This window comes from Patagioenas fasciata, chromosome 2 (assembly GCF_037038585.1).
Source record: "Patagioenas fasciata isolate bPatFas1 chromosome 2, bPatFas1.hap1, whole genome shotgun sequence".
Taxonomy (NCBI): Eukaryota; Metazoa; Chordata; class Aves; order Columbiformes; family Columbidae; genus Patagioenas; species Patagioenas fasciata.
This window is the reverse complement of record NC_092521.1, coordinates 37662364-37684068: the sequence shown is the minus strand read 5'-3', so window position 1 is coordinate 37684068 and position 21705 is coordinate 37662364. Positions and strand designations below refer to the sequence as shown.

At 44.6% G+C, this 21705-nt stretch overlaps 1 protein-coding gene and 5 non-coding genes across 6 annotated transcripts in view; 1 reads left to right on the top strand and 5 right to left on the bottom strand.

Annotated features, from left to right (window-relative positions):
* Window positions 1-21045, top strand: part of DNAJC5B (DnaJ heat shock protein family (Hsp40) member C5 beta) — a 29647-nt gene extending 8602 nt beyond the window's left edge. Inside the window, exons 3-5 of the mRNA XM_065832291.2 lie at window positions 8517-8730; window positions 12553-12727; window positions 17756-21045. Coding sequence (XP_065688363.1) covers window positions 8517-8730; window positions 12553-12727; window positions 17756-17850 — 484 coding nt within the window. The 3' untranslated portion in view covers window positions 17851-21045. The remainder of the gene's footprint in view (window positions 1-8516; window positions 8731-12552; window positions 12728-17755) is intronic.
* On the bottom strand, window positions 262-350 carry TRNAY-GUA (transfer RNA tyrosine (anticodon GUA)). Its single transcript is given in 2 exon segments — window positions 262-297; window positions 314-350. It is a non-coding gene; the product is annotated as a tRNA-Tyr (tRNA).
* TRNAY-GUA (transfer RNA tyrosine (anticodon GUA)) lies at window positions 3371-3459 on the bottom strand. The gene is given in 2 exon segments: window positions 3371-3406; window positions 3423-3459. It is a non-coding gene; the product is annotated as a tRNA-Tyr (tRNA).
* TRNAA-AGC (transfer RNA alanine (anticodon AGC)) lies at window positions 4155-4227 on the bottom strand. The gene has a single exon. It is a non-coding gene; the product is annotated as a tRNA-Ala (tRNA).
* TRNAY-GUA (transfer RNA tyrosine (anticodon GUA)) lies at window positions 4553-4641 on the bottom strand. The gene is given in 2 exon segments: window positions 4553-4588; window positions 4605-4641. It is a non-coding gene; the product is annotated as a tRNA-Tyr (tRNA).
* Window positions 5787-5875, bottom strand: TRNAY-GUA (transfer RNA tyrosine (anticodon GUA)). The gene is given in 2 exon segments: window positions 5787-5822; window positions 5839-5875. It is a non-coding gene; the product is annotated as a tRNA-Tyr (tRNA).
* Window positions 21046-21705: the final 660 nt, after the last annotated feature.

Below are 21705 nucleotides of genomic sequence, written 5' to 3'. Positions count from 1 at the left end.
GCACCCAAACTCTGGGCCTCCCATCTGCTTCTGTCTCACACACCCACTCACCCACTTGGTTTCCCCATGGGAGCTGACTCCTCCCAAACCCCAGGGCTCAGGAGCACCATCCCCTGCCCAGGCTTCACCCAAAACTGCCTCGGCTGGTCATGTTTCCCAGCACAGGCAAGAGCTGCAGGCTGGGCAGCCCTTGAGTGGAGCCAGCTGGGCAGGGCCAAAAGGCAGAGGTGCAGGCAGGTGTGTCCCCAGGCAAAAGGGCACTCCTTCGAGCCGGAGTTGAACCAGCGACCTAAGGATGGCCGTGCAAGGGAGCCTACAGTCCTCCGCTCTACCAGCTGAGCTATCGAAGGAATCATGGGAATCTGCCCAGCACCTCACCCATCACACACTCATGCAATGCTTCTCCATGCACAGCACAGCATGACTCCTCTACTCCACCATCCTGCTTCCAACAGCCTCAACTCCTACATGACCCCACCTTGTTCAACTCTTTACCCCACTGAATCATGCAGACCAACAACCATAAAAACTCCACTGGCTCATTGGATCTCCTCTTCTACAGCTAGAGCTTTCTCAGGCCCAGAAAGAGCTTGTGCTCTTTCATAGTGCTCATCATAGAATGTCCTGAGTTGGAAAGGACCCACAAGGATCATCAAATCCAACTCCTGTCCCTGTTTGAACCCCACAGTTCAAACCATGTGTCTGAGGACTTTGTCCAGTCTCTTCTTGAACACTGTCAGGCTTGAGGCTGTGACACCTCCCTGGGGAGCCTGTTCCAGTGCTCCACTACCGTCTGGGGGAAGAACCTTTTCCTAATGCCCAACCTAAACCTCCTCTGGCACACCTTCCTGACATTCCCTCAGGTTCTGTCATTTGTTGCCAAAGAGAAGAGATCAGCGCCTGCCCCTACTCCCCTTGTGAGGAAGCTGTAGACCACGATGAGGTCTCCCCTCAGTCTCCTCTTCTTCAGGCTGAACAATCCAAATGACTTTAACTGCTCCTCATATGGCTTCCCCTCCAAACCCTTCACCAACTTCATAAACCTCTTCCGGACACTCTCCAGTAGCTTTATATCTTTTTTTTTTTTTTTTTTTATCCTGCAGCTCCCAGAACTGCACTCAGTGCTCCAGGTGAGGCCGCACCAGTGCAGAGCAGAGCAGGACAATCACCTCCTTTGCCCGGCTGGCGATGCTGTGCTGGATGCACCCAGGACATGGTTGCCTTCTGGGCTGCCAGGACATAGTGTTGGCTCATGCTCAACTTGCTGTTGACCAGAACCCCCAGATCCCTCTCCACAGAGCTGCTCTCTAGTGTCTCATTCTCCAGGCTGTATGTACAGCCAGGGTTGCCGTGTCCCTTGTTCAAAATCTGGCACTTACCCCTGTTGAACTTCATGCGATTGGTGATTGCCCAGTTCTCCAATTTGTTCAGGTCTTTCTGCAGGTCCTCTCTGCCCTTGAGAGGGACAACAGTTCCCCCCAATATTGTGTCATCAGCAAACTTACTAAGTATTCCCTCAAGTCCTGAGTCTAAGTCATTTATTAAGACATTGAAGAGCACTGGCCCTAAGGTGGATCCCTGTGGAACCCCGCTAGTGACTGGTCACTAGTCTGACATAACCCAGTTTACTAGAACCCTTTGAACTCCACCTGTCAGCCAGTTGCCCACCCACTGCATTGTGTGTTTATCCAGCTGTGTGCTGGACATCTTGTCCAGGAGGACACTGTGAGAGGCAGTATCAAAGGCTTTACTGAAATCCAAAAAGATCACATTAACAGGCTTCCCTTGGTCAACTAGGTGAGTAACCTTGTCGTAGAATGAAATCAAGATTGTTAAGCAAGGCTTTCCTCTCACGAACCCGTGCTGCCTGGGACCAATGACTGTGATGTCATTCAGATGTTTTTTGATAACTCTGTGAACAAACTTCTCCATGATTTTGCCAGGAACAGAAGTGAGGCTGACAGGCCTGTAGTTGCTGGGGCCATCCATGTTGCCATTTTTGTAGGTTGGGACAATGTTTGCCAGCTTTCAGTCGTCTGATACCTCTCCATATTCCCAAGAGCATTGAAAAATCACAGAAAGAAGTCTCACTATGACATCAGCCAGCTCTTTAAGTACCCTTGGTTGAATCCCATCTGGCCCCATCGACTTGTAGGGATGTAGCTGGAGTAGCAAATCCTGTACAAGTTCCAGATAGATTGGGAGTTTATTGTTCTCGCAGCCATGGTTCTCTAACCCAGGGCTATGGGAGCACCCAAGTACATCTTCAATGTTGAAGACCAAAGCAAAAAAACCAAACATCTTGGCTTTGTCTATGTCCCTATTTATAAGGTGACCATGCTCACCAAATTATGGGCTAATGTTATTTCTAGTTTGTCTTTTGCCATTAACATATTTTAAAAACCCCTTTTTATTGTCCTTCAAAGTACTGTCCAGCTGCAATTCTGATAGAGCTTAGGCCACACAAATTTCCTCCCTACACTGACAAGCAGCATCCTGCTGACATTTTTGTTGAACCAATTTCGCTGGGTGGTCTTTCACCCTTTGCTCAAGTACCAAATTGACAGCCTTTCCTTTACTCCATAACCTACACCTACAAGCTGGAAGGTCATGTGTGAGCCTTCTGATCCTCTCTTTCTCCTGGCTGAACATTCCCAGTGTCCTCACCCTATCCTCACATGGAAATCCCTCCATTCTCTAAGCTTCTTGGTGGTCCCAAGCCGAAGTGGTTCTGTTTCACTTATATCTTTCCTCTATGACAGTGCTCAAAATTGGACACATTACTCAAGATGACATTTGATGTCTGTACAGCAAAGACAGTGAAAATAAGGTCCTCTGTTAAACTGTCTGTACTCCTCCTGTACATTTCTGGATTTTTTCCCACTCTTTGCTGTTTGGGTGCAGAACGAGCTCCTGAGATACATGGCCTGTGGCAAAGGACATTGTGGCCAGGGAAGGTGAATGAAAAGCATTGGAGAATGCGGGCATCGATCCCACTGCCTCTCACATGCTAAGCGAGCGCTCTACCACTTGAGCTAATTCCCCAGCCCATGGCCTCTGCCTCAGGTCCTCTCCCCTCCCAGGCACCCACTCCTGACCCAGGCTGCCCTGCACCAAAACCCTGGGCCTCCCGTCCGCCTCCTTCTCACACACCCACACACACACTCCCTTTCTCCATGGAGGTGACCCCTCCCTAACCGCAGGGCTCAGGATCACCATGTCCTGCCCAGGCTTCACCCAAAACTGCTTTGGCTGGTCATGTTCCCAAGCACGGGCAAGAGCTGCAGGCTGGGCAGCCCTTGAGTGGAGCCAGCCGGGCAGGGCCAAAAGGCAGAGGTGCAGGCAGGTGTGTCCCCAGGCAAAAGGGCACTCCTTCGAGCCGGAGTTGAACCAGCGACCTAAGGATGGCCGTGCAAGGGAGCCTACAGTCCTCCGCTCTACCAGCTGAGCTATCGAAGGAATCATGGGGCTCTGCTCAGCACCTCGCCCATCACACACTCATGCAACACTTCTCCATGCACAGCACAATGCCTCTACTCCAATGTCCTGCTTCCAACAACCTTAGCTTCAACATCACACCACCTTATTCAACCCTTTAGCGCACAGAATTAAGCAGACCAACAATCTGCATCTGGACCCTCTTCAGACTCAAAAAGATCTTACCCATATCCTACTGAAACATAATCCAGTTTCACTGGGCTGTCTTTTGACCTCTTGTCAAGCTCCAGATTAATATGAAGCATTTCCTCTGCTCCATAACCTATGCCTACAAGCTGGAAGGTCACACATAAGCCTTCTGATCCTCTCTTTCTCCTGGCTGAACATTCCCTGTGTCCTCAGCCCATCCCCACATGGAAATACCTCCGTTCTCTGAACTTCTTAGTGGCGCCCCACTGAAGTGGTTCTGTTTCTCTGATGTATTTCCTCTGTGAGAGTGCTCAAAACTGGACACATTACTCAAGGTGACATTTGATGCCCATACAGCAAAGAGGGGGGAAATAAGGTCCTCCGTTAAACTGTCTGTACTCCTCCTGTACATTTCTGGATTTTTTCCCACTCTTTGTTGTCCAGATGCAGAATGAGCTCCCATGGCCCGTAGAAGACATGGCCTGTGGCAAAGGACGTTGTGTCCAGGCAAGGGGAATGAAAAGCATTGGAGAATGCGGGCATCGATCCCGCTGCCTCTCACATGCTAAGCGAGCGCTCTACCACTTGAGCTAATTCCCCAGCCCATGACCTCTGCCTCAGGTCCTCTCCCCTCCCAGGCACCCACTCCTGACCCAGGCTGCCCTGCACCCAAACCCTGGGCCTCCCGTCCACCTCCTTCTCACAGCCCCACACACCCACTCACTTTTCCCATGAAGGTAACCGCTCCTTGACTCCAGGGCGCATGAGCACCATCCCCTGCCCAGGCTTCACCCAAAACTGCCTCGGCTGGTCATGGTCCCCAGCACGGGCAAGAGCTGTAGGCTGGGCAGCCCTTGAATGGAGCCAGCCAGACAGGGCCAAAAGGCAGAGGTGCAGGCAGGTGTGTCCCCAGGCAAAAGGGCACTCCTTCGAGCCGGAGTTGAACCAGCGACCTAAGGATGGCCGTGCAAGGGAGCCTACAGTCCTCCGCTCTACCAGCTGAGCTATCGAAGGAATCATGGGGCTCTTGCCCAGCACCTCGCCCATCACACACTCATGCAATGCTTCTCTATGTACATCACAGGACGATGCTTCTACTCCAATATCTTGCTTCCAACAACCTCAGCTCCAACATCATGCCACCTTGTTCAGTCCATTAGAAAACCAAATTCTGCAGACCAACAATCATAAAGACTCCACTGGCTCCTTGGACCTCTTCTTCTACAGCTTTATGTCCTCAGGCCCAAAAAGAGCTCACCCTTTTATATTCTGCTCACTCTTTTTCTGAGCCAATTTCACTGGGTTGTTTATTGCCCTCTGGTCAAGCACCCGAAATGGACAGCCTTTCCTCTACTCTGTAGCCTACTTCTACGAGCTGAAAGGTTGCCTAAACCCTCTGATCCTCTCTTTCTTCCAGCTGAACATTCTCAGCGTCCTCAGCCCATCCTCACACAGAAATCCTTCCATTCCCTGAGCTTCTTTCTTGGTGGTCCACCCCTGAGCTTGCTCCATTTCATAGATATCTTTCCTTTATGGGGGGGGCGGGGCTCAGAACTGGACACATTACCGAAGATGACATTTGATATCAATCCAGGAAAGAGAGGGAAGATATGGTCCCTGTTAATCTATCTGTGTTCCTCTTGGTACAGCCCTGGATATTCTCCTACTCTTTGCTGTCTGGGTACAGCACAAGCTCCCACGGCCCCTGAGATACATGGCCTGTGGCAAAGGACGTTATGTTCAGGGAAGGGGAATGAAAAGCATTGGAGAATGCGGGCATCGATCCCACTGCCTCTCACATGCTAAGCGAGCGCTCTACCACTTGAGCTAATTCCCCAGCCCATGGCATCTGCCTCAGGTCCTCTCCCCTCCCAGGCACCCACTCCTGATCCAGGCTGCCCTGCATCCAGAGCCTGGGCCACCCATTGGCTCCTTCTTATGGGCCCCCGCACCATGCTTTTCCCGTGGGTGGTGACCCCTCCCAAACCCCAGGGCTCAGGAGCACCATGCCCAGCCCAGGCTTCACCCAAAACTGCCTTGGCTGGTCATGTTTCCCAGCACAGGCAAGAGCTGCAGGCTGGGCAGCCCTTGAGTGGAGCCAGCTGGGCAGGGCCAAAAGGCAGAGGTGCAGGCAGGTGTGTCCCCAGGCAAAAGGGCACTCCTTCGAGCTGGAGTTGAACCAGCGACCTAAGGATGGCCGTGCAAGGGAGCCTACAGTCCTCCGCTCTACCAGCTGAGCTATCGAAGGAATCATGGGACAGCACTGTACACCCTTTGATACTCACTCACCCCTGCAGCAGTCCAGGTTGATTTCACCTCTCATCCTAAGCCTCCTGCTGCCAGAGGTGCTGAGCATATTTTTCTGACTTAATTTCCATGAGTGCCCCATCCATCTTGTGGCATGTCTCTTTGTCTGCCTGTTGACACTTTTCTCTCCCAAATGTTTCCCATATTGCTTACTGCTGTGAGGGGCTGCAGTGATTCTTGCTCTCAAGGTGGTGAAGGTGAAAGCCACTCATAATGAGAAAAATCTGCATGAACATAAATCCATGTATTTTGTTTGGGAAGTAACCAACAAACTCCTCTTCACTCACTGGTTTTTGGTTTATTTTTCTGTAATCATAATGATCCACAGTTATCATATTACTAGGAATAAAACTTTTACAGGGACACACAGTGAAGCTTCTATATAGCTGATACTTCGTCTTATGCCACACAGTTGTTGTCCTCACTTTTATAGTTTCTGGGCTTGGACCACATGATGTCCTTTGTCTCACTCATATTAATTGACCTACCGGCATATAAATCTCTTCCCCATTACTAGATCATCTCCAGGTAGTATATGTCATCTTTGTGTGCACTGAGTTGTTTTGTCAATGTGCTATTTTCAGCGAAGACATTTTTCCCAAAATGAAAATAAGAACATATCTTTTGTTAACTGTACTGTGTTGTAAGTATTACTATTAGTATTCTAAGAAAACACTAAGTGAGTGTGAAACTGATGTTTTTCACCTTTCCAAGCCTACATATTCTTCAAATTCTTATTTTTTAATGAGATTTTGGGGGATATGGAGAGGGCAGAAGATGTCTTTGGGTTTGTGGGAGAAGAAAGAAAGGCAGATAATTGATTGTCCAATGGCTGCAACCACACATGGGTTTTGAAAATAACACCTCTCCCTTTTTTTTTTTTTTTTTTTCCTAGTTGCTGGGGTTTGTTTTTAACTAAGAAAAGAGATAGATTGCATAAGCTACTAAAATACTTGGATGGCACATAATGTCATTAGTCATGCAAGACGTAGCTTGTTTTTCCAGTTCTCCTATTTCATCTTTTATTATGTTTAAGGTACCACAGGCACAGTATATTAAATATGAGTAAAAGTGAACCCCTTCATGCTATTTGAGACGTGTTTAAGAAGTTATTTATTATCTATGAGAAGATGAATTGGGTTCAGTGTACAGAACTGAAGAGATCATTGGAAGAGGCTGTTCCCAGACTCATATCAGTCTTGGTATTGTCAGAACGTCTCCAAGGCATAAACTGTCACCAGGAGCAAAGCAGTTACATTTCACTGGGAGAATAACCTTCACTGGGACTTAAGTGGCAAGTCAAGCAAGACCCTGCTCTGAGATAAAGTTGTTAGAAAGGTGGGCACACTGCCTTCACACCACAAATAATTTTTTTTTTTGGTGTAGCAGTCATGGTTAGCTCCTGAAACACTTGGAGAGAATATTTACAAAATGCAACATAGATCGACCGAAGTGAAGATCCCAGAATGTAAAACGTTACCAAATCACTTTTGATGCCACTAGAGGTCAGCACTAGTCATTAGATAAACGTCCTGGAAAAATCTTACTGCCAGTTGTTCAACAGGAGTGGAGATTTTCTAAAAGATGCACTTCTGTCTATGCTTGTTTTGCAAGTACATGTGAACTCACACTGCTCGTGCTTCAAAATGGTTGGAAGCAAACCTTCTCTTTTCCAGGCTGTGGTTCCCCAGTGCTGTCCATGAGTCACACGCTGTTCCTCTCAAGTTGTACGTGTCCGCAGGTGCCGTGGTGCTGGGGTCAGGGGAAAAGGGCAGTACTGAGCCCTGTCCTAGCAAAGGCTTTCCACCAGCATAAACAACCCCAAAACAGCAGGCAATCGGCTTCCACTACTTTAAGGACTGTCTCAGAAGTGCATCAGTGAGGAATTAGGCCCAAAGACAGGCACTTGAAATGGGCTAACTCACAATACTTTTCCACCTTGAGCTGCAGAGTGACACTTGCTTTCTATTGCAACTCCTCACTGAGTTTTCCATCATCACTGTCTGGGTTTCTGCAAATGCAGACACTGTTTACAAAATTTTAATATGGCTACTATTGATAGATAATCAAATAAGGAATTTCCTTGGCTATAAAGAATATAATCTTGATGGGATAAGCAATGTGATCATGTTTTCAAACAATCTGTAAAAAATCTTTATCTTTGTTGAAGCCTGCTAAATGATGCAAATCAGTTGGCAATCAGTATGCAGCAAATGCATGTGATTTATTATTATGCTGCAATCTGTGCTGTCAGCATGTATCACTGTCTGCTTTAACATGGTATCTGACCTGGTGTCTATACACAAAGTTCATGCTCAGTGGAATAGGAATACCTTTTTCAGCAAAACTTTTGTGTTCAGTCACTTTGTCTTGTTTTCCTTCCACCAAGTCCTCTGTGAACACCAGAGCTTGAAAAAAAGAAGGCTGAACATGATGTTCAAAATGATTATATCTCTACTAAAATATTTTGTGACGTTTTGTAAATGTCTGTATACATGCACACATGTGCAGATAATTTTTTTCTTTCTTCCTTTTTTTTTTTTCTTTTTTCTCTTTTTTTCGTTTGCATGTGTGTCTTTAAGAAAACTGGCTCTGAAATATCATCCTGATAAGAATCCGGACAACCCAGAGGCTGCAGAAAAGTTTAAAGAGATCAACAATGCTCATGCAACACTGACTGATCTGTCCAAGCGAAATATATATGACAAGTATGGATCATTAGGGCTCTATGTGGCAGAACAGTTTGGTGAGGAAAATGTTAACACCTACTTCATGCTCTCAAGCTGGTGGGCAAAGGTAAGCTGTTATTTTCTGTTGGAAATCAAGTGTTAAAATGCACACTGCATACACAGGGAACCCCCCTGAAATACATGATCTCGATACAGGTTTAATGAATAGTAGGATCTGAATCTACGTTGCTACTAAAAGCTTAATGAAACAACAACATTATCTGGAAAATCAACAGTGGCAGAATGTATTAATAGCATCAGCTCAGAACAGTGCTAGTATGGAGTGTTTTCTTTTTCTTCTTAACTTGGTAAACAGTTAAATAGGGTGCATGTTTTGTAACAGTTTCAGACATTAATTAGGTTTGAATCTAGTGCTCCAGGTTAATTTTGACTTTCTTTTCAGTAATGACTGAATAAAAATGACTCATTGTTCAAAAACGAGTAGTCCCACTTATGTGACAACCAGTTAATAAGTTATTACAGTCCGAATTTAGCTGTGTTCTTTGCTATATATAGCACATAGCATAAGTAAGCAATAATAATACGTAACTCTCTGTGATTATGGCATCATATATGTGCCCTGGTGAGGGGGTGAGAGAAAGGAAGTGGAAGAAAAGGTGAGAAGGTTGGAGTGGAGGAAGAGAACATGGAACAAAAAGAATGATGCATCAAAATCTGGCATATTGATCAAGGAAAAACACATCATGGGCTGTTCTAGTTATGAAGGAGTTGTGTTCATGTGCTCTCTTACATCACTGGTGTCCTCCGATGTCTGCACATGCCAAATTTGAGCGTTTCTGCTAATATTGAAATGTTACAGAAATTTAACAAACCGACAGATACGCAAATGTGCAAAATCCATGCTGTTCCCAACTATTTCCAGCAACAGAAGCACAGCAAAGTGAAGAGTTTGCTGGAATACATAGGAAAATGATCTGTACTGTGTGAAGCAAGCACACTGTGACAGCTTTGATCCAAGAACTGTGGAATGGGGACTCCTGTGTTCAGCATAGATCAGGCCAGTCCTTCACTGCCCCACAGTCCTCTTCCAGACTGGGAAGTCACTTGGGCACTTCCGTAGGTCTGAGAAGCTGTAATTTGTCTGCTGAATCAGGATGAGATGGAAGATGCTCAAATGCAGAACACTGAACAGAACTAATGAATAAAATACTGGTGTTCAAATGGCACTTGTAAAGGTGCAGCTGCACCCTCAGAAGCAGGTGGGAGGCTGCCAGCCAGCACCTGCCTGGAGCTGACGGTGATGCAGGTCGGACACCTCGCCACAGATATTGTCTTCTCCTGCTGGATCATTCCCTCATTTCTTTGCTGTCCACCCTCTTCTTCAGCCTCTTTGTCAGTGTTCAGATGGTGGGAAGCATTGCCTCAGAGCTGAGAGAGCAGCAGTACTGACTTGGTAAACAAGGCTTTCTTCACAATTTGCTGCTTCTTTAGCTTTTATTTCCTCTTATGCTTACCGATCTTGAATGGAGATTTTCTGAAGTATAAAATCTTCTGTGGTTTGAAAATCAGGAACAGAAATAACCACTGTGGCTTTGACTCATAAGGAGAGCAGTGGAGAGTACAGAGAGAAGCTAGTAAGTCCCTGACAGGTAGAGGATGCCTGTGTGGATTGTTTCAAGGGAGCTCTGTCCTGGAGGTGAAACGAGATATACTGAATATCTCAGTAAAAGTAATCACTGCTTCCTGTTATTTAAGAATTCTGTGAAAAAAAAATCCAAAATATGAGTGTAGACTCATTTGAGGTGGTCTCTATCCCGCCCACAGCGCAAAATCTTGCCACCTCCAAAGCATAAACAAGCCACCAAGTGTTTTTTGCAAGCTGAGCTCACTATTCCTCACATCTTTTAAACTCAAGCACAAATGCTGGGTCAGTTTCAGACTTCTATATTGGCCATTGTAACACTGTCTGAGCCTGAGATGTCATCTGCAGATGATGTCTGAACCCCTAATGTCCTCCATTCTGATAGAAGACAGTAGGGACCGCAGCTTTTGCTTGTTATCTTCCTCTTCAACTACGAACATTCCTGGTAAATCCTCTTTCCTATCACACTCATACTGAGAAAATCTGACAATTGTGAGGAGGTGTATCATTAGAAGTAAGGAAATTCAAATGAAAGGAGAAATGCAAAGTGAAAATTGCTTTCCTTTTTCTGGAGTGCCAGACTTCTTAGCAGGCATATTAAACTGGGAACATACTGACATAGGTAATGGGAACTTTAACTGCTTCTCCACTGGCAGGCGCAGTGGTTGGTTGTTTAACTGATTTAGCAAAAACCCAAAAAATCTCCCTCTATTCTGAAGACAGTTTATTGATACAATCAACTGTCTTCATGATAGAGGGAATCAGTTTATTGATAATATTGATAATATCAATAAACTGTTTGTTGATTTACCAACTATGATAATATAACACAAGAAATCTTGAAACAGTTAAGGTATCATGAATGAATTAAAGTATTGTTTCCCCTCTATGCTTTCATTCTGTTTTAACTTATTTTAGGAGTTACGGAATTTATAACAGTTTTGGGTGTCCATTGCAAGTAAAACATGTTAAAACAAAAAGTCAGAGTCATTTTCATTTAAAAGCACCTCACTAACTCTTGATATAGGCCTATATTAATATCAGGCATGTAAATAGTCTTACTACCTTCAAAGATACTCCATTCTGCCCCCACTAACATTGCCTGAGATATGCATACATAGCTGAGGGTTATTTGCATAGCTTCATTGTCAAAGTTTGACAATATCCTGACAATTGTGCTTACTTTCTTCTTCAGCAACATGTTTTCTTATGAATATAACAAATAATGAGTAAAATACAAACTGTGCAACCCTAATACTGAAGTCTGGCTATATCTCTAATGCATATATATCTAGTGGCCATAAAGTTGTGCTGGCTTTACATACACATTCCATGTATCAGCACTGACTTCAGGAATATCACTGTCTCTCCTTCGCTCTTACACCACTATGTGATGCAACATGCAGCCCCCAAAGCTGTGGAGCTGTGCTGTGAACCCAGGCAGTGGCCTGGTCAGGAGGAAGAAAGGCTCTAAAAATGAAAGTTTTCTGGCTGAGGTCTCTGGTCTTGGCTCCAGGTGCTGCTGAAGACTCCCTGCTTTGTTCCATGGGGACAGGAGTGAGTAGAGGGTGATGCAGGTGGGAACTTCTTGCTGCCTGAGTCCCCAGATGAAGAAACCACAGCCCGAGGAGTCTAAATTAGGAGTTGTCACCTGTGTGCTCCTGCACAGGCTGCGCAGAGGAGAGAGAGACAACCCCAATGGGCAACCCAAATCCTCCTGGGGCTGAATCACCTTCTGGAAGGGCTTTTAACTTCCCATTGAGTATGTGGGGACTCCATGGGGGCTGCAGTCCTAATTTGGATACCTTATTTCAGTGCCGGAAGTTATGTGGGATGCATCTATGTCTTTGCTTCTTTTTCTCTTGGCTTTGTTATTGACAAGAACCTGCCAGTAAATAAGTGTTTGTGAAAACGATCTTGGGCAAATGAGTCATTTTTTAGATGGAAATGAGTCATTTTAAGGTGGGTGGGATTTTGCATACTGCCTGTAAGTTTCCTCTGAGGACCGTCAGCTGAAGACAGACTTTCAAAAGTTAAGCGTGTTGGTCAGTGTCCTCTTTGTGGACATGGTACTGAGTGGCAAGTAGGAGCTGGTGGGTAAGGAGGACTTTGGAAGATCTGGCCCTTTTTGGGCACCTGGCCAGTGAATGGACCCCCTTGGGTACCCGTTGCGAACGCTTGGGGAACAAGGTGCTTTTGACAATCTGCCTTCAGCTGTAAGACACTGCCACAAGGCTCAGGAAGGTGGTTGTTCATGGGGTTTTCTGCCCGCTGTGTTTCACCCAGGGCCTGTTTGCAGTCTGTGGCCTGCTGACAGGCTGCTACCTCTGCTGCTGCCTCTGCTGCTGCTGCAACTGCTGCTGCGGGAAGTGCAAACCCAAGGCACCCGAAGGGGAAGAGCAGGAGTTCTGTGTGTCTCCAGAAGATTTGGAAGAGCAAATTAAGAACGACATGGAAAGAGGTGTGTATTATAGGGGCTTACTGTGTGGTCAAGCTGTTCAGAGCTAACTTTAGAGCCTTCAGGCCAGATGTTCTGCTCACAACGCTGAGGCTGCTTCCAGATGTGAATGGGAGATGTGCAAATTCACTCCAGCTAACACCATGACCCAATGAACTTGCCAAGTTACGTGTTAATGAAAAACTAAACTTATAGCTCTAACAATTAAATATCTCCTGTATCCCTTATGAGACACCTAAATATTAAAAGTCTCAGAGCTTGTCTTAAGAGACAATTTTCACCCTCTAGCACCCATGCTCACGTTACTTCATATTCTAGATCCTGAATTTATAGATTAGGCTCTGCCTGGACTGGTGCTTGCCACATCTAATCTGCCTGAAAAAGCTGCCATTTGGGTTTTATTCATGTAAAATTTATCACTGACTGTGATGGGCCAACTGTACCAATTCAAGAAAAGGCTTCAAGAAATGATGCAGAGTTCCCAACAGTGGGGTTACATATTTCAAACAAAGAGCCCTGTTGTAATGCTGCAGAGTTGTCCTAGGGTAGGACCGAGGCCACTTTTCAGTTGGAAATGTATATAAACGTCAATCCAGATTATGTGTATGTTTGTTTGTTTGTTTGTTTGTTTGTTTTTAATGAGGAAGGACCTAAGCAGTCAGATCACTCTTTTTCTTTTCCATTGTTATGGAAAGTCTTACACTGTTATATTCTTATATTTATTATGCTTAAATTAGCACTGCCAGATTGCAAATGTCATGTTCCCTTAGCAGGAAGAATTTTTTTCCCCCTAACTTTCACACAAATTTACCCTTCCATAAATATGTAACAAAACACTTGTAGTAGTTGAAACAAGTGCTATTTATATAACTGATATGCCAACATGTGGTGGTGTTTTAAAATTGATTTTGCCTAAAGGCATATCAAGGTAAATACGGTCAGTTTAAAAATGGATCATACTTGATCAGTCTCTGCAAAAGCAACAAAAATTATTAGTGAAAACTTTATAACCACAATGCATTAATTGAAATAAATGTAATATACTCTACAACGTTAGGCACCCAGAAAGTGCAAATCTAAAATGGGTCTTGATATTTCTGGGTACATGACACCAAAGCCAAGTTTGAAATACGAAGATGGAACTTTTGTAATTTGCAAGTATTTTGCTCTCTCTCAAAATCCAGCACAAAATTCCCCAGTGGCAGAAAAAAATAAATTCTCCCTCCTTCCAGCAAAGGTGGTATTTATTGGTTTTCGGTAGTTTTAGGCCACCTTCGCATCCCTTTACTCCCACCAACTCTTACTGAGATATCGATTTAAAAAAATAATTTTTAAAGTTCAACAAAGTACCAGTCTGAAAAATTAACTGAACATGGGATTATGTGGTTTAAGTATATTCAAGACAGTATTAAGTATGTAGGTAGGGTCCAGAGAAAACTAGGTGTTTCTATCTTTCTTACCCTTCTCTTTAGTCTTGCTAAATTTCCCTATCAATCAAAACCAGCCTGCTTCAGTAGAGCAGAACTCTCTGTATTTTAAAATTAGATTAAAAGACAGCAACATATCAAGAATAAAAATAAAATCTTCATGACAGAGGATACTGTGAGCATCTCTTCTGCAGCTGAAAGTATTAAGCACTGTGTTCAGAAAAATGAATGATAACCAGCTCAAATGACACTTCTTCCCTCCCTACCCCCCACGCCTTAGGGATGCTGGCCAAAAAGATGCAGCTAACTAAGAATGACATAGATTGGGCTTCTCCACCAGATATTTTCAAATGTTGGGCCACAGAAATGAATACCCATGGCTTACTTTATGGAAATAATATAAATGCTCCTGTTGGTAATTCAGAAACAAACTGTAGCTCCTGAAGCAGATTTTGTTTTGGAAGAGGAAATCCTATTAGAATCCAAATCCTTTGCATGCCTTCTGCCCACAGACTGAGCATTCTACCTGGTAATTATTTTTTCTTGCTTCCTGCTGTCCCTGGTATCTATATTATTGCTAGCCAGAAAATTTTACTGAGGTCAAAAAGTAGATTCTCAAGCTAAGGCCATACTTTAATTCATCCAAAGGTTTTGTAGTCATTTGTTGTTTTTCTGAGGAATGCAACATCAATAAACCATCACCATTCCTGATGCTGAAAATCTCTGAGAGCGAAGTCTCCACCACTTGTTGCTGTGTTCAGTGGGAGCTGCTCAGATCTGGCCATCCTGCGCAGAACAGGCAATGTGCATATTGTAGGAGTAGAGATTTAGACTTCAACATTTGAGTTGGCACAACAGGAATAATTTTGGGGTCCCCCACATTTCTCCTCAACAAAATCAAAGTATTTCATGGTTTATTTCATTCCTGAAATTAACATACAATAAAACATACTTGTTAGTGGGAAAAAAAAAAAAGATATGTGAGGCAAAAAATTCGGTGATCCATTCCTTAAAATGAAAAAGAAAAGTGAGTTGTCATTGAAATCAACACAATCATGTCAAAGCCTTCAGTTCTGGTGAAACGGCCTATTCCTCTAGAAGAAAGTCTTATTCAAATACATTTGACTGATTGCAGTACTCAGGTAGTTGTGTATTTGCTATGAGAGGTTCTTTTCACAGCTTGTACATCCGTGAGTAGCATTACCACCAGAACTAAAGGAACTCAGGAGTTTGCAAGACCTGGCCTGTACTTAGGTTACAGTGTTTTCTCCTCATGACTATTGGTTTGTACCACAGAAGAACTGTGGCTTAATGTACAATGGAAGACCAAAAAAGAAATCTTATATTTGGATTGTTACATTTTAAACATAAGATTTTTTTAGTGTTTCAGATCAAACATGGCATTAAAAAATTTCAAAGTAGGGTGATCTGTGGTATCATGCCATGATGTTCCGGGTCACCTGTGAAATAGACTGCCAGAGGGACATACACTCACTTGTCTGCAGCATGGACATGTGAATGGTTCATTGCTTTCACTTACACACGCAGTACAGGTTGCCAGATTTTGCTTCTACTGAAGGCAACAGCGAACCCTTTGTTGACTTTTGTGGTCCCTGAGGAGGTGCCGCTGGAATTTGGCTTGTCTTGGTACTTTATGGTGTAATGATGCACTCAAGCGGTTTGGCAGGTTTGTTCTCCTCTCCTGTTTGGTTATCATCATAGGAACACAGCAAGGTATTTCTAGACCAATGTTCATTTTACAGAAAATGAGATCTGGGAGGAAAAAAAAAAAAAAAAAGAAAAAAAAAGAAAAAGGAAAATAATAAGAAAAAGAAAGAATGAAAAAAAAAGTGAAAAAGAACCTGTGTAACAAAATACTTTTCCAACTCAGAAGCACAAAGTTTTTTAGCACTTCATTGTCTCCTCCGCACTCCATATGATATCCATGTAGGCGAACAGCGAGCAAGAGCTATCTATGGAAAACAGTTTAAACTGTGAATTCTGCCGCACCTCCATTCTGCAGCTCTCCATTAGCAGGCTATATTTGGACAGTGTATTATACCATGGGTCCCTACTCTGATTAATATATATATATATATATATATATATATGTATATATATAAAATAAATCTTAGAAGGGTGAGGGCAGCAAAATACTTTGGGAAGCTGTCAGCTCAGAACTGTCCGTAGATCAGCTGGAAACAATGCAACCTATTTGCAGTGGGTCCCATTCTCTTGTTGCACATCAGGGTACCACAGCAAAATGAACTGCTAGTCCCTGCAGATCTTCCATAAAATGAACAACTCGGAGGCAGCAGAGGGTGGGAGGGAGTGCTGCTCAGAAATCTAGAACATACACAGCAACTTAAAAATGGTTTGGAACTGCCAAACAAATATGCGCCTGAGCTGAGCTCTAAGTATTAATTACTCACGGACTTTTAGAAGTTATGAAACATGTCTGGTTTTGACCTTGTGTCTAAATATGGAATTGCCCATACAGAGAAGCTGTTTGGCATTTAATCATTCTTGCCTTTCACCTTGACAGAGTCAAAGTTGTTCTACCCCCACTGAGGGGAAGCCGTATGGCACGCAGTTAGATTCCTGCCCTGGGTTAAGTTACTCCTGTACATTACATCTTCTGCCAATGATTCATCCCATCAACTGTCATGTAAACAGGAGGAAATGTCAGATGAGGTTTTTTTCTGAACATTCGGTCATTTGGCAAAAACAGTCATCATTTGCATTCAGTTACTCTGAAGGCTGTGCTAATATCAAGATATAGATAGTCCAAAATTTTTCTTATGAAAACACATCACTGAGAGGGCTGAAACTTTAAAAGCCAGTCTCTGAGTCTTGAGTCCTCTCCTCTCCCCCAAAAAATGATGGGTTGGAAAAAGGCCCAGGAGAAGGGCAGCCCAACCTTGTTGATTATCAGAGGGAACACAACAGCCATCAGGGAACTCTGTAAGGACTTCACTTGCCTCCATTCTACAACAAGCACATTAAAACAGTAATTCTCAAAATCCTATTGTAAATATATTACATAAAACTTCAAAATACAATTTAGCACTTTTATTTCACCACTGGCTTTCAGGATACGTATGATTTCTTGCCTCTCAAGTAAATTACTGCTCATGAATCTTTTTCCTTTCAACTCTCTTCTCTCTCTGCTCTTAACTTTGCCTTCTTCCAGACTCATTTCTGGCCCATTCTCTCAAACACCGTCAAGGTTAGTGCTTGCTGACTCACAACAGCACTCATTATATTCAGACATTTGCAGAAACAAGCACTTGCAATTGGAACAGACAGGGACCTTTATCTTGCAATCTCTGCAAAGCACCAGGTACAGCTAACGTCCAATTTAATAGCAACTGCAATAGTCATCTCAAAATCTGCCATTACATATGGACAATGAACAAGAGCATTTGTAGAGCCAGTGTGGGCATTGCTGCCTCTTCAGTACACACATAGCTGCCTGTGAAACCAGGGCTAACCACAACCACAACAGCGGATGAGACGCTGTGATGCTAACAAGAAGTCTGACATTGGCAGCAAGTAAAGGATTCGTAAAGTATAACATTTTTTGTCTTCTTTCCCAACTTAGATGGAGAAACTCCTATCGCGCTCCAGCCGACTAACGCGACGGAGAAGACGCAGCTAATAGGAGACAGCCACCGGAGCTACCGCACAGACTCCTAGAGCTGGCAAACATGACCTGTTGGTGCTTCCCACTGAGTGCCACAGCGAGAAAAAGCATGTGAGAAGTTCTGCGGCCTGTGTTGTAGTGGTCTTTAAGCTTATCAAGAGTAACCTGAGAGTAATTTCCTATCAAGGCAGAATCTCTCTCTAGGCTACTTCCAGTAGTTGATACCTACACTCTGCAAGGAGGCATTTATGGCCAGTAGAGAGCTCTACAGGTGGTGTCTCATGGCTTCGAACTGCCAAGCTCAGCGTGGTCTTTCACTCTAATAATACTCCTTTGGTATAATTGCTCTTCTCCCTGCCCTCATCTGCAGCTTCACCTCCCAGACACTGTCCTGAGTCCCTTTCCAGACACACCAGCTCCGTTTCGCCCTGTCCTGGGAACACTCCTCCATGCAGCAGTTTTGCTGGATGTGAAACATTCCTGGGAGGGAGCCCTGGAAATGCTCTTTCGCAGGGAAAGTCAGTGACAAGCAGGATAGGGCTGTCCTTCCCAGAGTGGAAAGGCTCTTTGTAAAGCAGCTATAGCAGTTTGCTGGGGCCCAGCCCCAGCCGTTAGGAACCTGAGCCAAAGTGCTTGGGGCATCATTCTGCTGGTGGTTACAACACAGGTCACTCCAAATCCAGCACCAGAAGCACACATAGGCTCTGTGTCTCCTCCTGCATGAGTTGCAAACCCAGGAGACTGCAGGCAAATGCCCCGTGGGAAGCGAGGCCGTCCCTGGGCTGCCCCAGAGCCTCTCTCTTCTCCCCATAGGCAGTGACAGCCTCATGGCAAAACTCCCCAGTTCCTGCCTGGACAGACCTGCCACCCATGCCAGGTGGCCCCAACTTCTCTGGCTGCAGCTACGATGTGCTGGAAATTGGTTCCCAGCCAAAAGCTTTCTGCCAGCTTGCTTTCTGCTCCATGTTCCTGGCCGCTGCTCCGCTGGCACTGGGATGGGGGCTATCGGGAGCAGCAAGGCCTCGGCAGGGCGGGCAAGCAGCAGAGGAGCGACCCTCCTCCTCCTCCTCCTCATGACCTGGCTCTTCAGGGCGAGCCTGAGTCCTCCCCTCGGCCCTGGACACAGCGGCTGTAAGAGCGCATGGTGCGATTTTAAGTGAAGAGGTAGGGATGAAGCGTACATTCAGATATGCTGCCATACAGATCAGTGGAAGATGCATGTGGGTATGGCTAAAGAAAGCGTGAAGTAATTAGGCCCCTAATTTGGAAAGGCTGAAGAAATGCCTCTGAGAGCTTAAACTTATCACTTCACTGGTTTGACATATTAGTTTAAGCCTTAGACAGCCGAATTTCTCTTTATTGATCGTGTTACATTAATCATTGTCAGTTCTCTGCATTTGCTATTTTTGCTCCTCTAATCACAGTGGTGCAGTCGAAAGGGGGATGTAATGTATCACTGAATTATATAGACCAATGAATATATAGCTAGTCAAAAGTGTTATTTCCTTCCTTAAAATTGGATCTTGTGGTTGTGAAACATCATTGTCTTCCTTCTATTCTCACCTTTCACATCAAATGTCATTCAGTGGCAGCTAAATATATGGGAAAAGAGTGCATTCCACTGCACCAACTGTAACTCCGAAGTAAAGAATAGTACTTTCAACATTTGTTTAAAGTTCCCATAACACATGGGCATTTTAAAAGCCATTAATTGCAATTCAGGTTACACACCTTTTCTCCAGATGCAGGCACTGGGGCCAGTTAATGCTCACATTGCCCTCAGAAATAGCCCTATTTTTTGGCTTCAGAGCAGAGGGGACATTGGCACAGGCTGCGGCCTTGCACAGGCACTCGCTCCCCTCCTAGCCATGGGCTCCTTTTTGTCCTCAATTGCATGTTGCAAATAATTTCAGAGGCCACTCATGTGCATGTCAATCCACACCATGGTCCTGCCTGCCCAGCAGTACCAGGGGGATGTGCCCATCCATCCCAGGGCAGGGGGATTAGTGACACCATCCTGCCACTGAGGGTGCAGCAAAGGCCGAGTGCCACAAATCTTCCCACCAGGTGGCCAGACCAGACGGCGTGTGTGTTGGTGCTAGTGCTGTGAGATGGGCAGCATGCAGCCCACTGGGGACCTGCCGGGGAACACCAGCGCCTGCTCACACGTGCACACACATGTCTTTTTACTTTCTTTGCTATTGCCCTTTGCATGGTGTTTGCTCTGGTGTAAGATGCTATCGTCAAACAAAGGAGTAGGGACAGCACATAACATGTGGCAGATCTGCAGGCTAAAAGTGATTTCTAGAGTTTTACTGTCTGGTAGAGAAATTCACCGTGAAAGTGTGCCCACGCTACCTAGTGACTGTTTCCAGCAGAAATGGAAAAGGCATTTGGAGAGAAGTCTAGTGTAAAGCTACACATCATACATAAAATCCTTTCCTGTGTGAAATCCCTCCTCTTGCTCCCATGGAAGTGACCGAGAATCGCACCCTTGATTTCAACAACAGCTACAGATCAGGCCTAAAGCCAGGGAGGGAAAGGTAAATCCCAGATTAGCAAGAGTGATTGAGGATTTTTTTCCCATGCAACGCCTTTGATGTCCTCCTCACACCCCAGTCTATGGGCAAGAGCCAACGTTTATTGAAATCAAGGAAATTATCTCTATGGGCTCAAGATTTACTGTAAGTCATGTGGTTCTTATTCACCCTTTTTAAATGGGAGATTTTTCTTGGAAAAGATTTATGACTCCATCTTGCAGTGTCATGCAAAAATGGACAAGCTGCCACATGTTTGCAAAGCCCTTTTCCTGACATGGAAATCCATACAGAAGAGCCACAACATATTATCTCCACCAAAAACCTCAGAACAAAGTGGGTTCTCAAGGAATTGCTGCTTAAAAATCTGAGTGTCTGAACCCATGGTTTAATTCCAAAGAGGAAACTTAGTTTTCAGAGTACCAGAGCATTTGCCCCACTGCTGCCAGGACCAGCTATTCTGAGGACACATGGAGAAAGGATGAACAAGGATTTCAGGACTTAGGTCTTCAATAGGATTTTACAGATTTATTTGCTTTTCAGAAAGTTCCTAATGTGGACATAGCTATGCTTACATGATCTGTTTCTGTGTCAAGTTCATTTGTACACCCATAATCTTCTCACAGTGTAGAGATCTTCACATTTTTGTCCTGTTTTTCTGCATTTATTTATATGTAAAGTACTATTAATATATATTCAAATCTACCTTTGCTGTCAACCACTCTGACTAATAAAGGTTGTATGTATGAGTTGTAGCCCTCCCTTTACTTTTGCACGCTATCAACTATATAATTCTGGTAACAGCTAGATAAGCCGTTGAGACAGTTATCCAAAATCAGGGCTTTGCACACTGACAAAGGTTAAATGGCAACTCAGGGTATCTCCAAAGAGGAACCTGGATTGCAGCAGATGTGCCTACCTGTGCAAACCACACAGAGCTATAGCTGCACATTGTAAATCCTTTATAAAATGCAGAATGCTTGTCTGCATAAAAAGATCAGCAGTGTGATGAAGAGATATAATGCAGTGATTTTACTGGCATCCGTTCCCAGGTGGAATGATTTCCCCCAGAAAAAGGGCGTGTGCAGAGAGTGAAACCGTGATGCTGCTGAGGACAACAGCAGATGTCCCATCAGCTTCCCTGGGGCCAGCATCTCACTCAGGGATTTTGTATCTGTCTGAGGGCCAGTACAGAGCAATGGACAATCTGGGCCTGTTATGAGACAAAAATTTCTCACTAGGACAGTATCCAGTATCTGTGGCCACAGAAGCCCAAACATTTAAATAATGGACAAGGTACAAGTGTTTTGTTTGGATGCAAACTCAAAGAGCTGTCCTTATGCCTGTGTAGATATTAACTCACACCCAGAT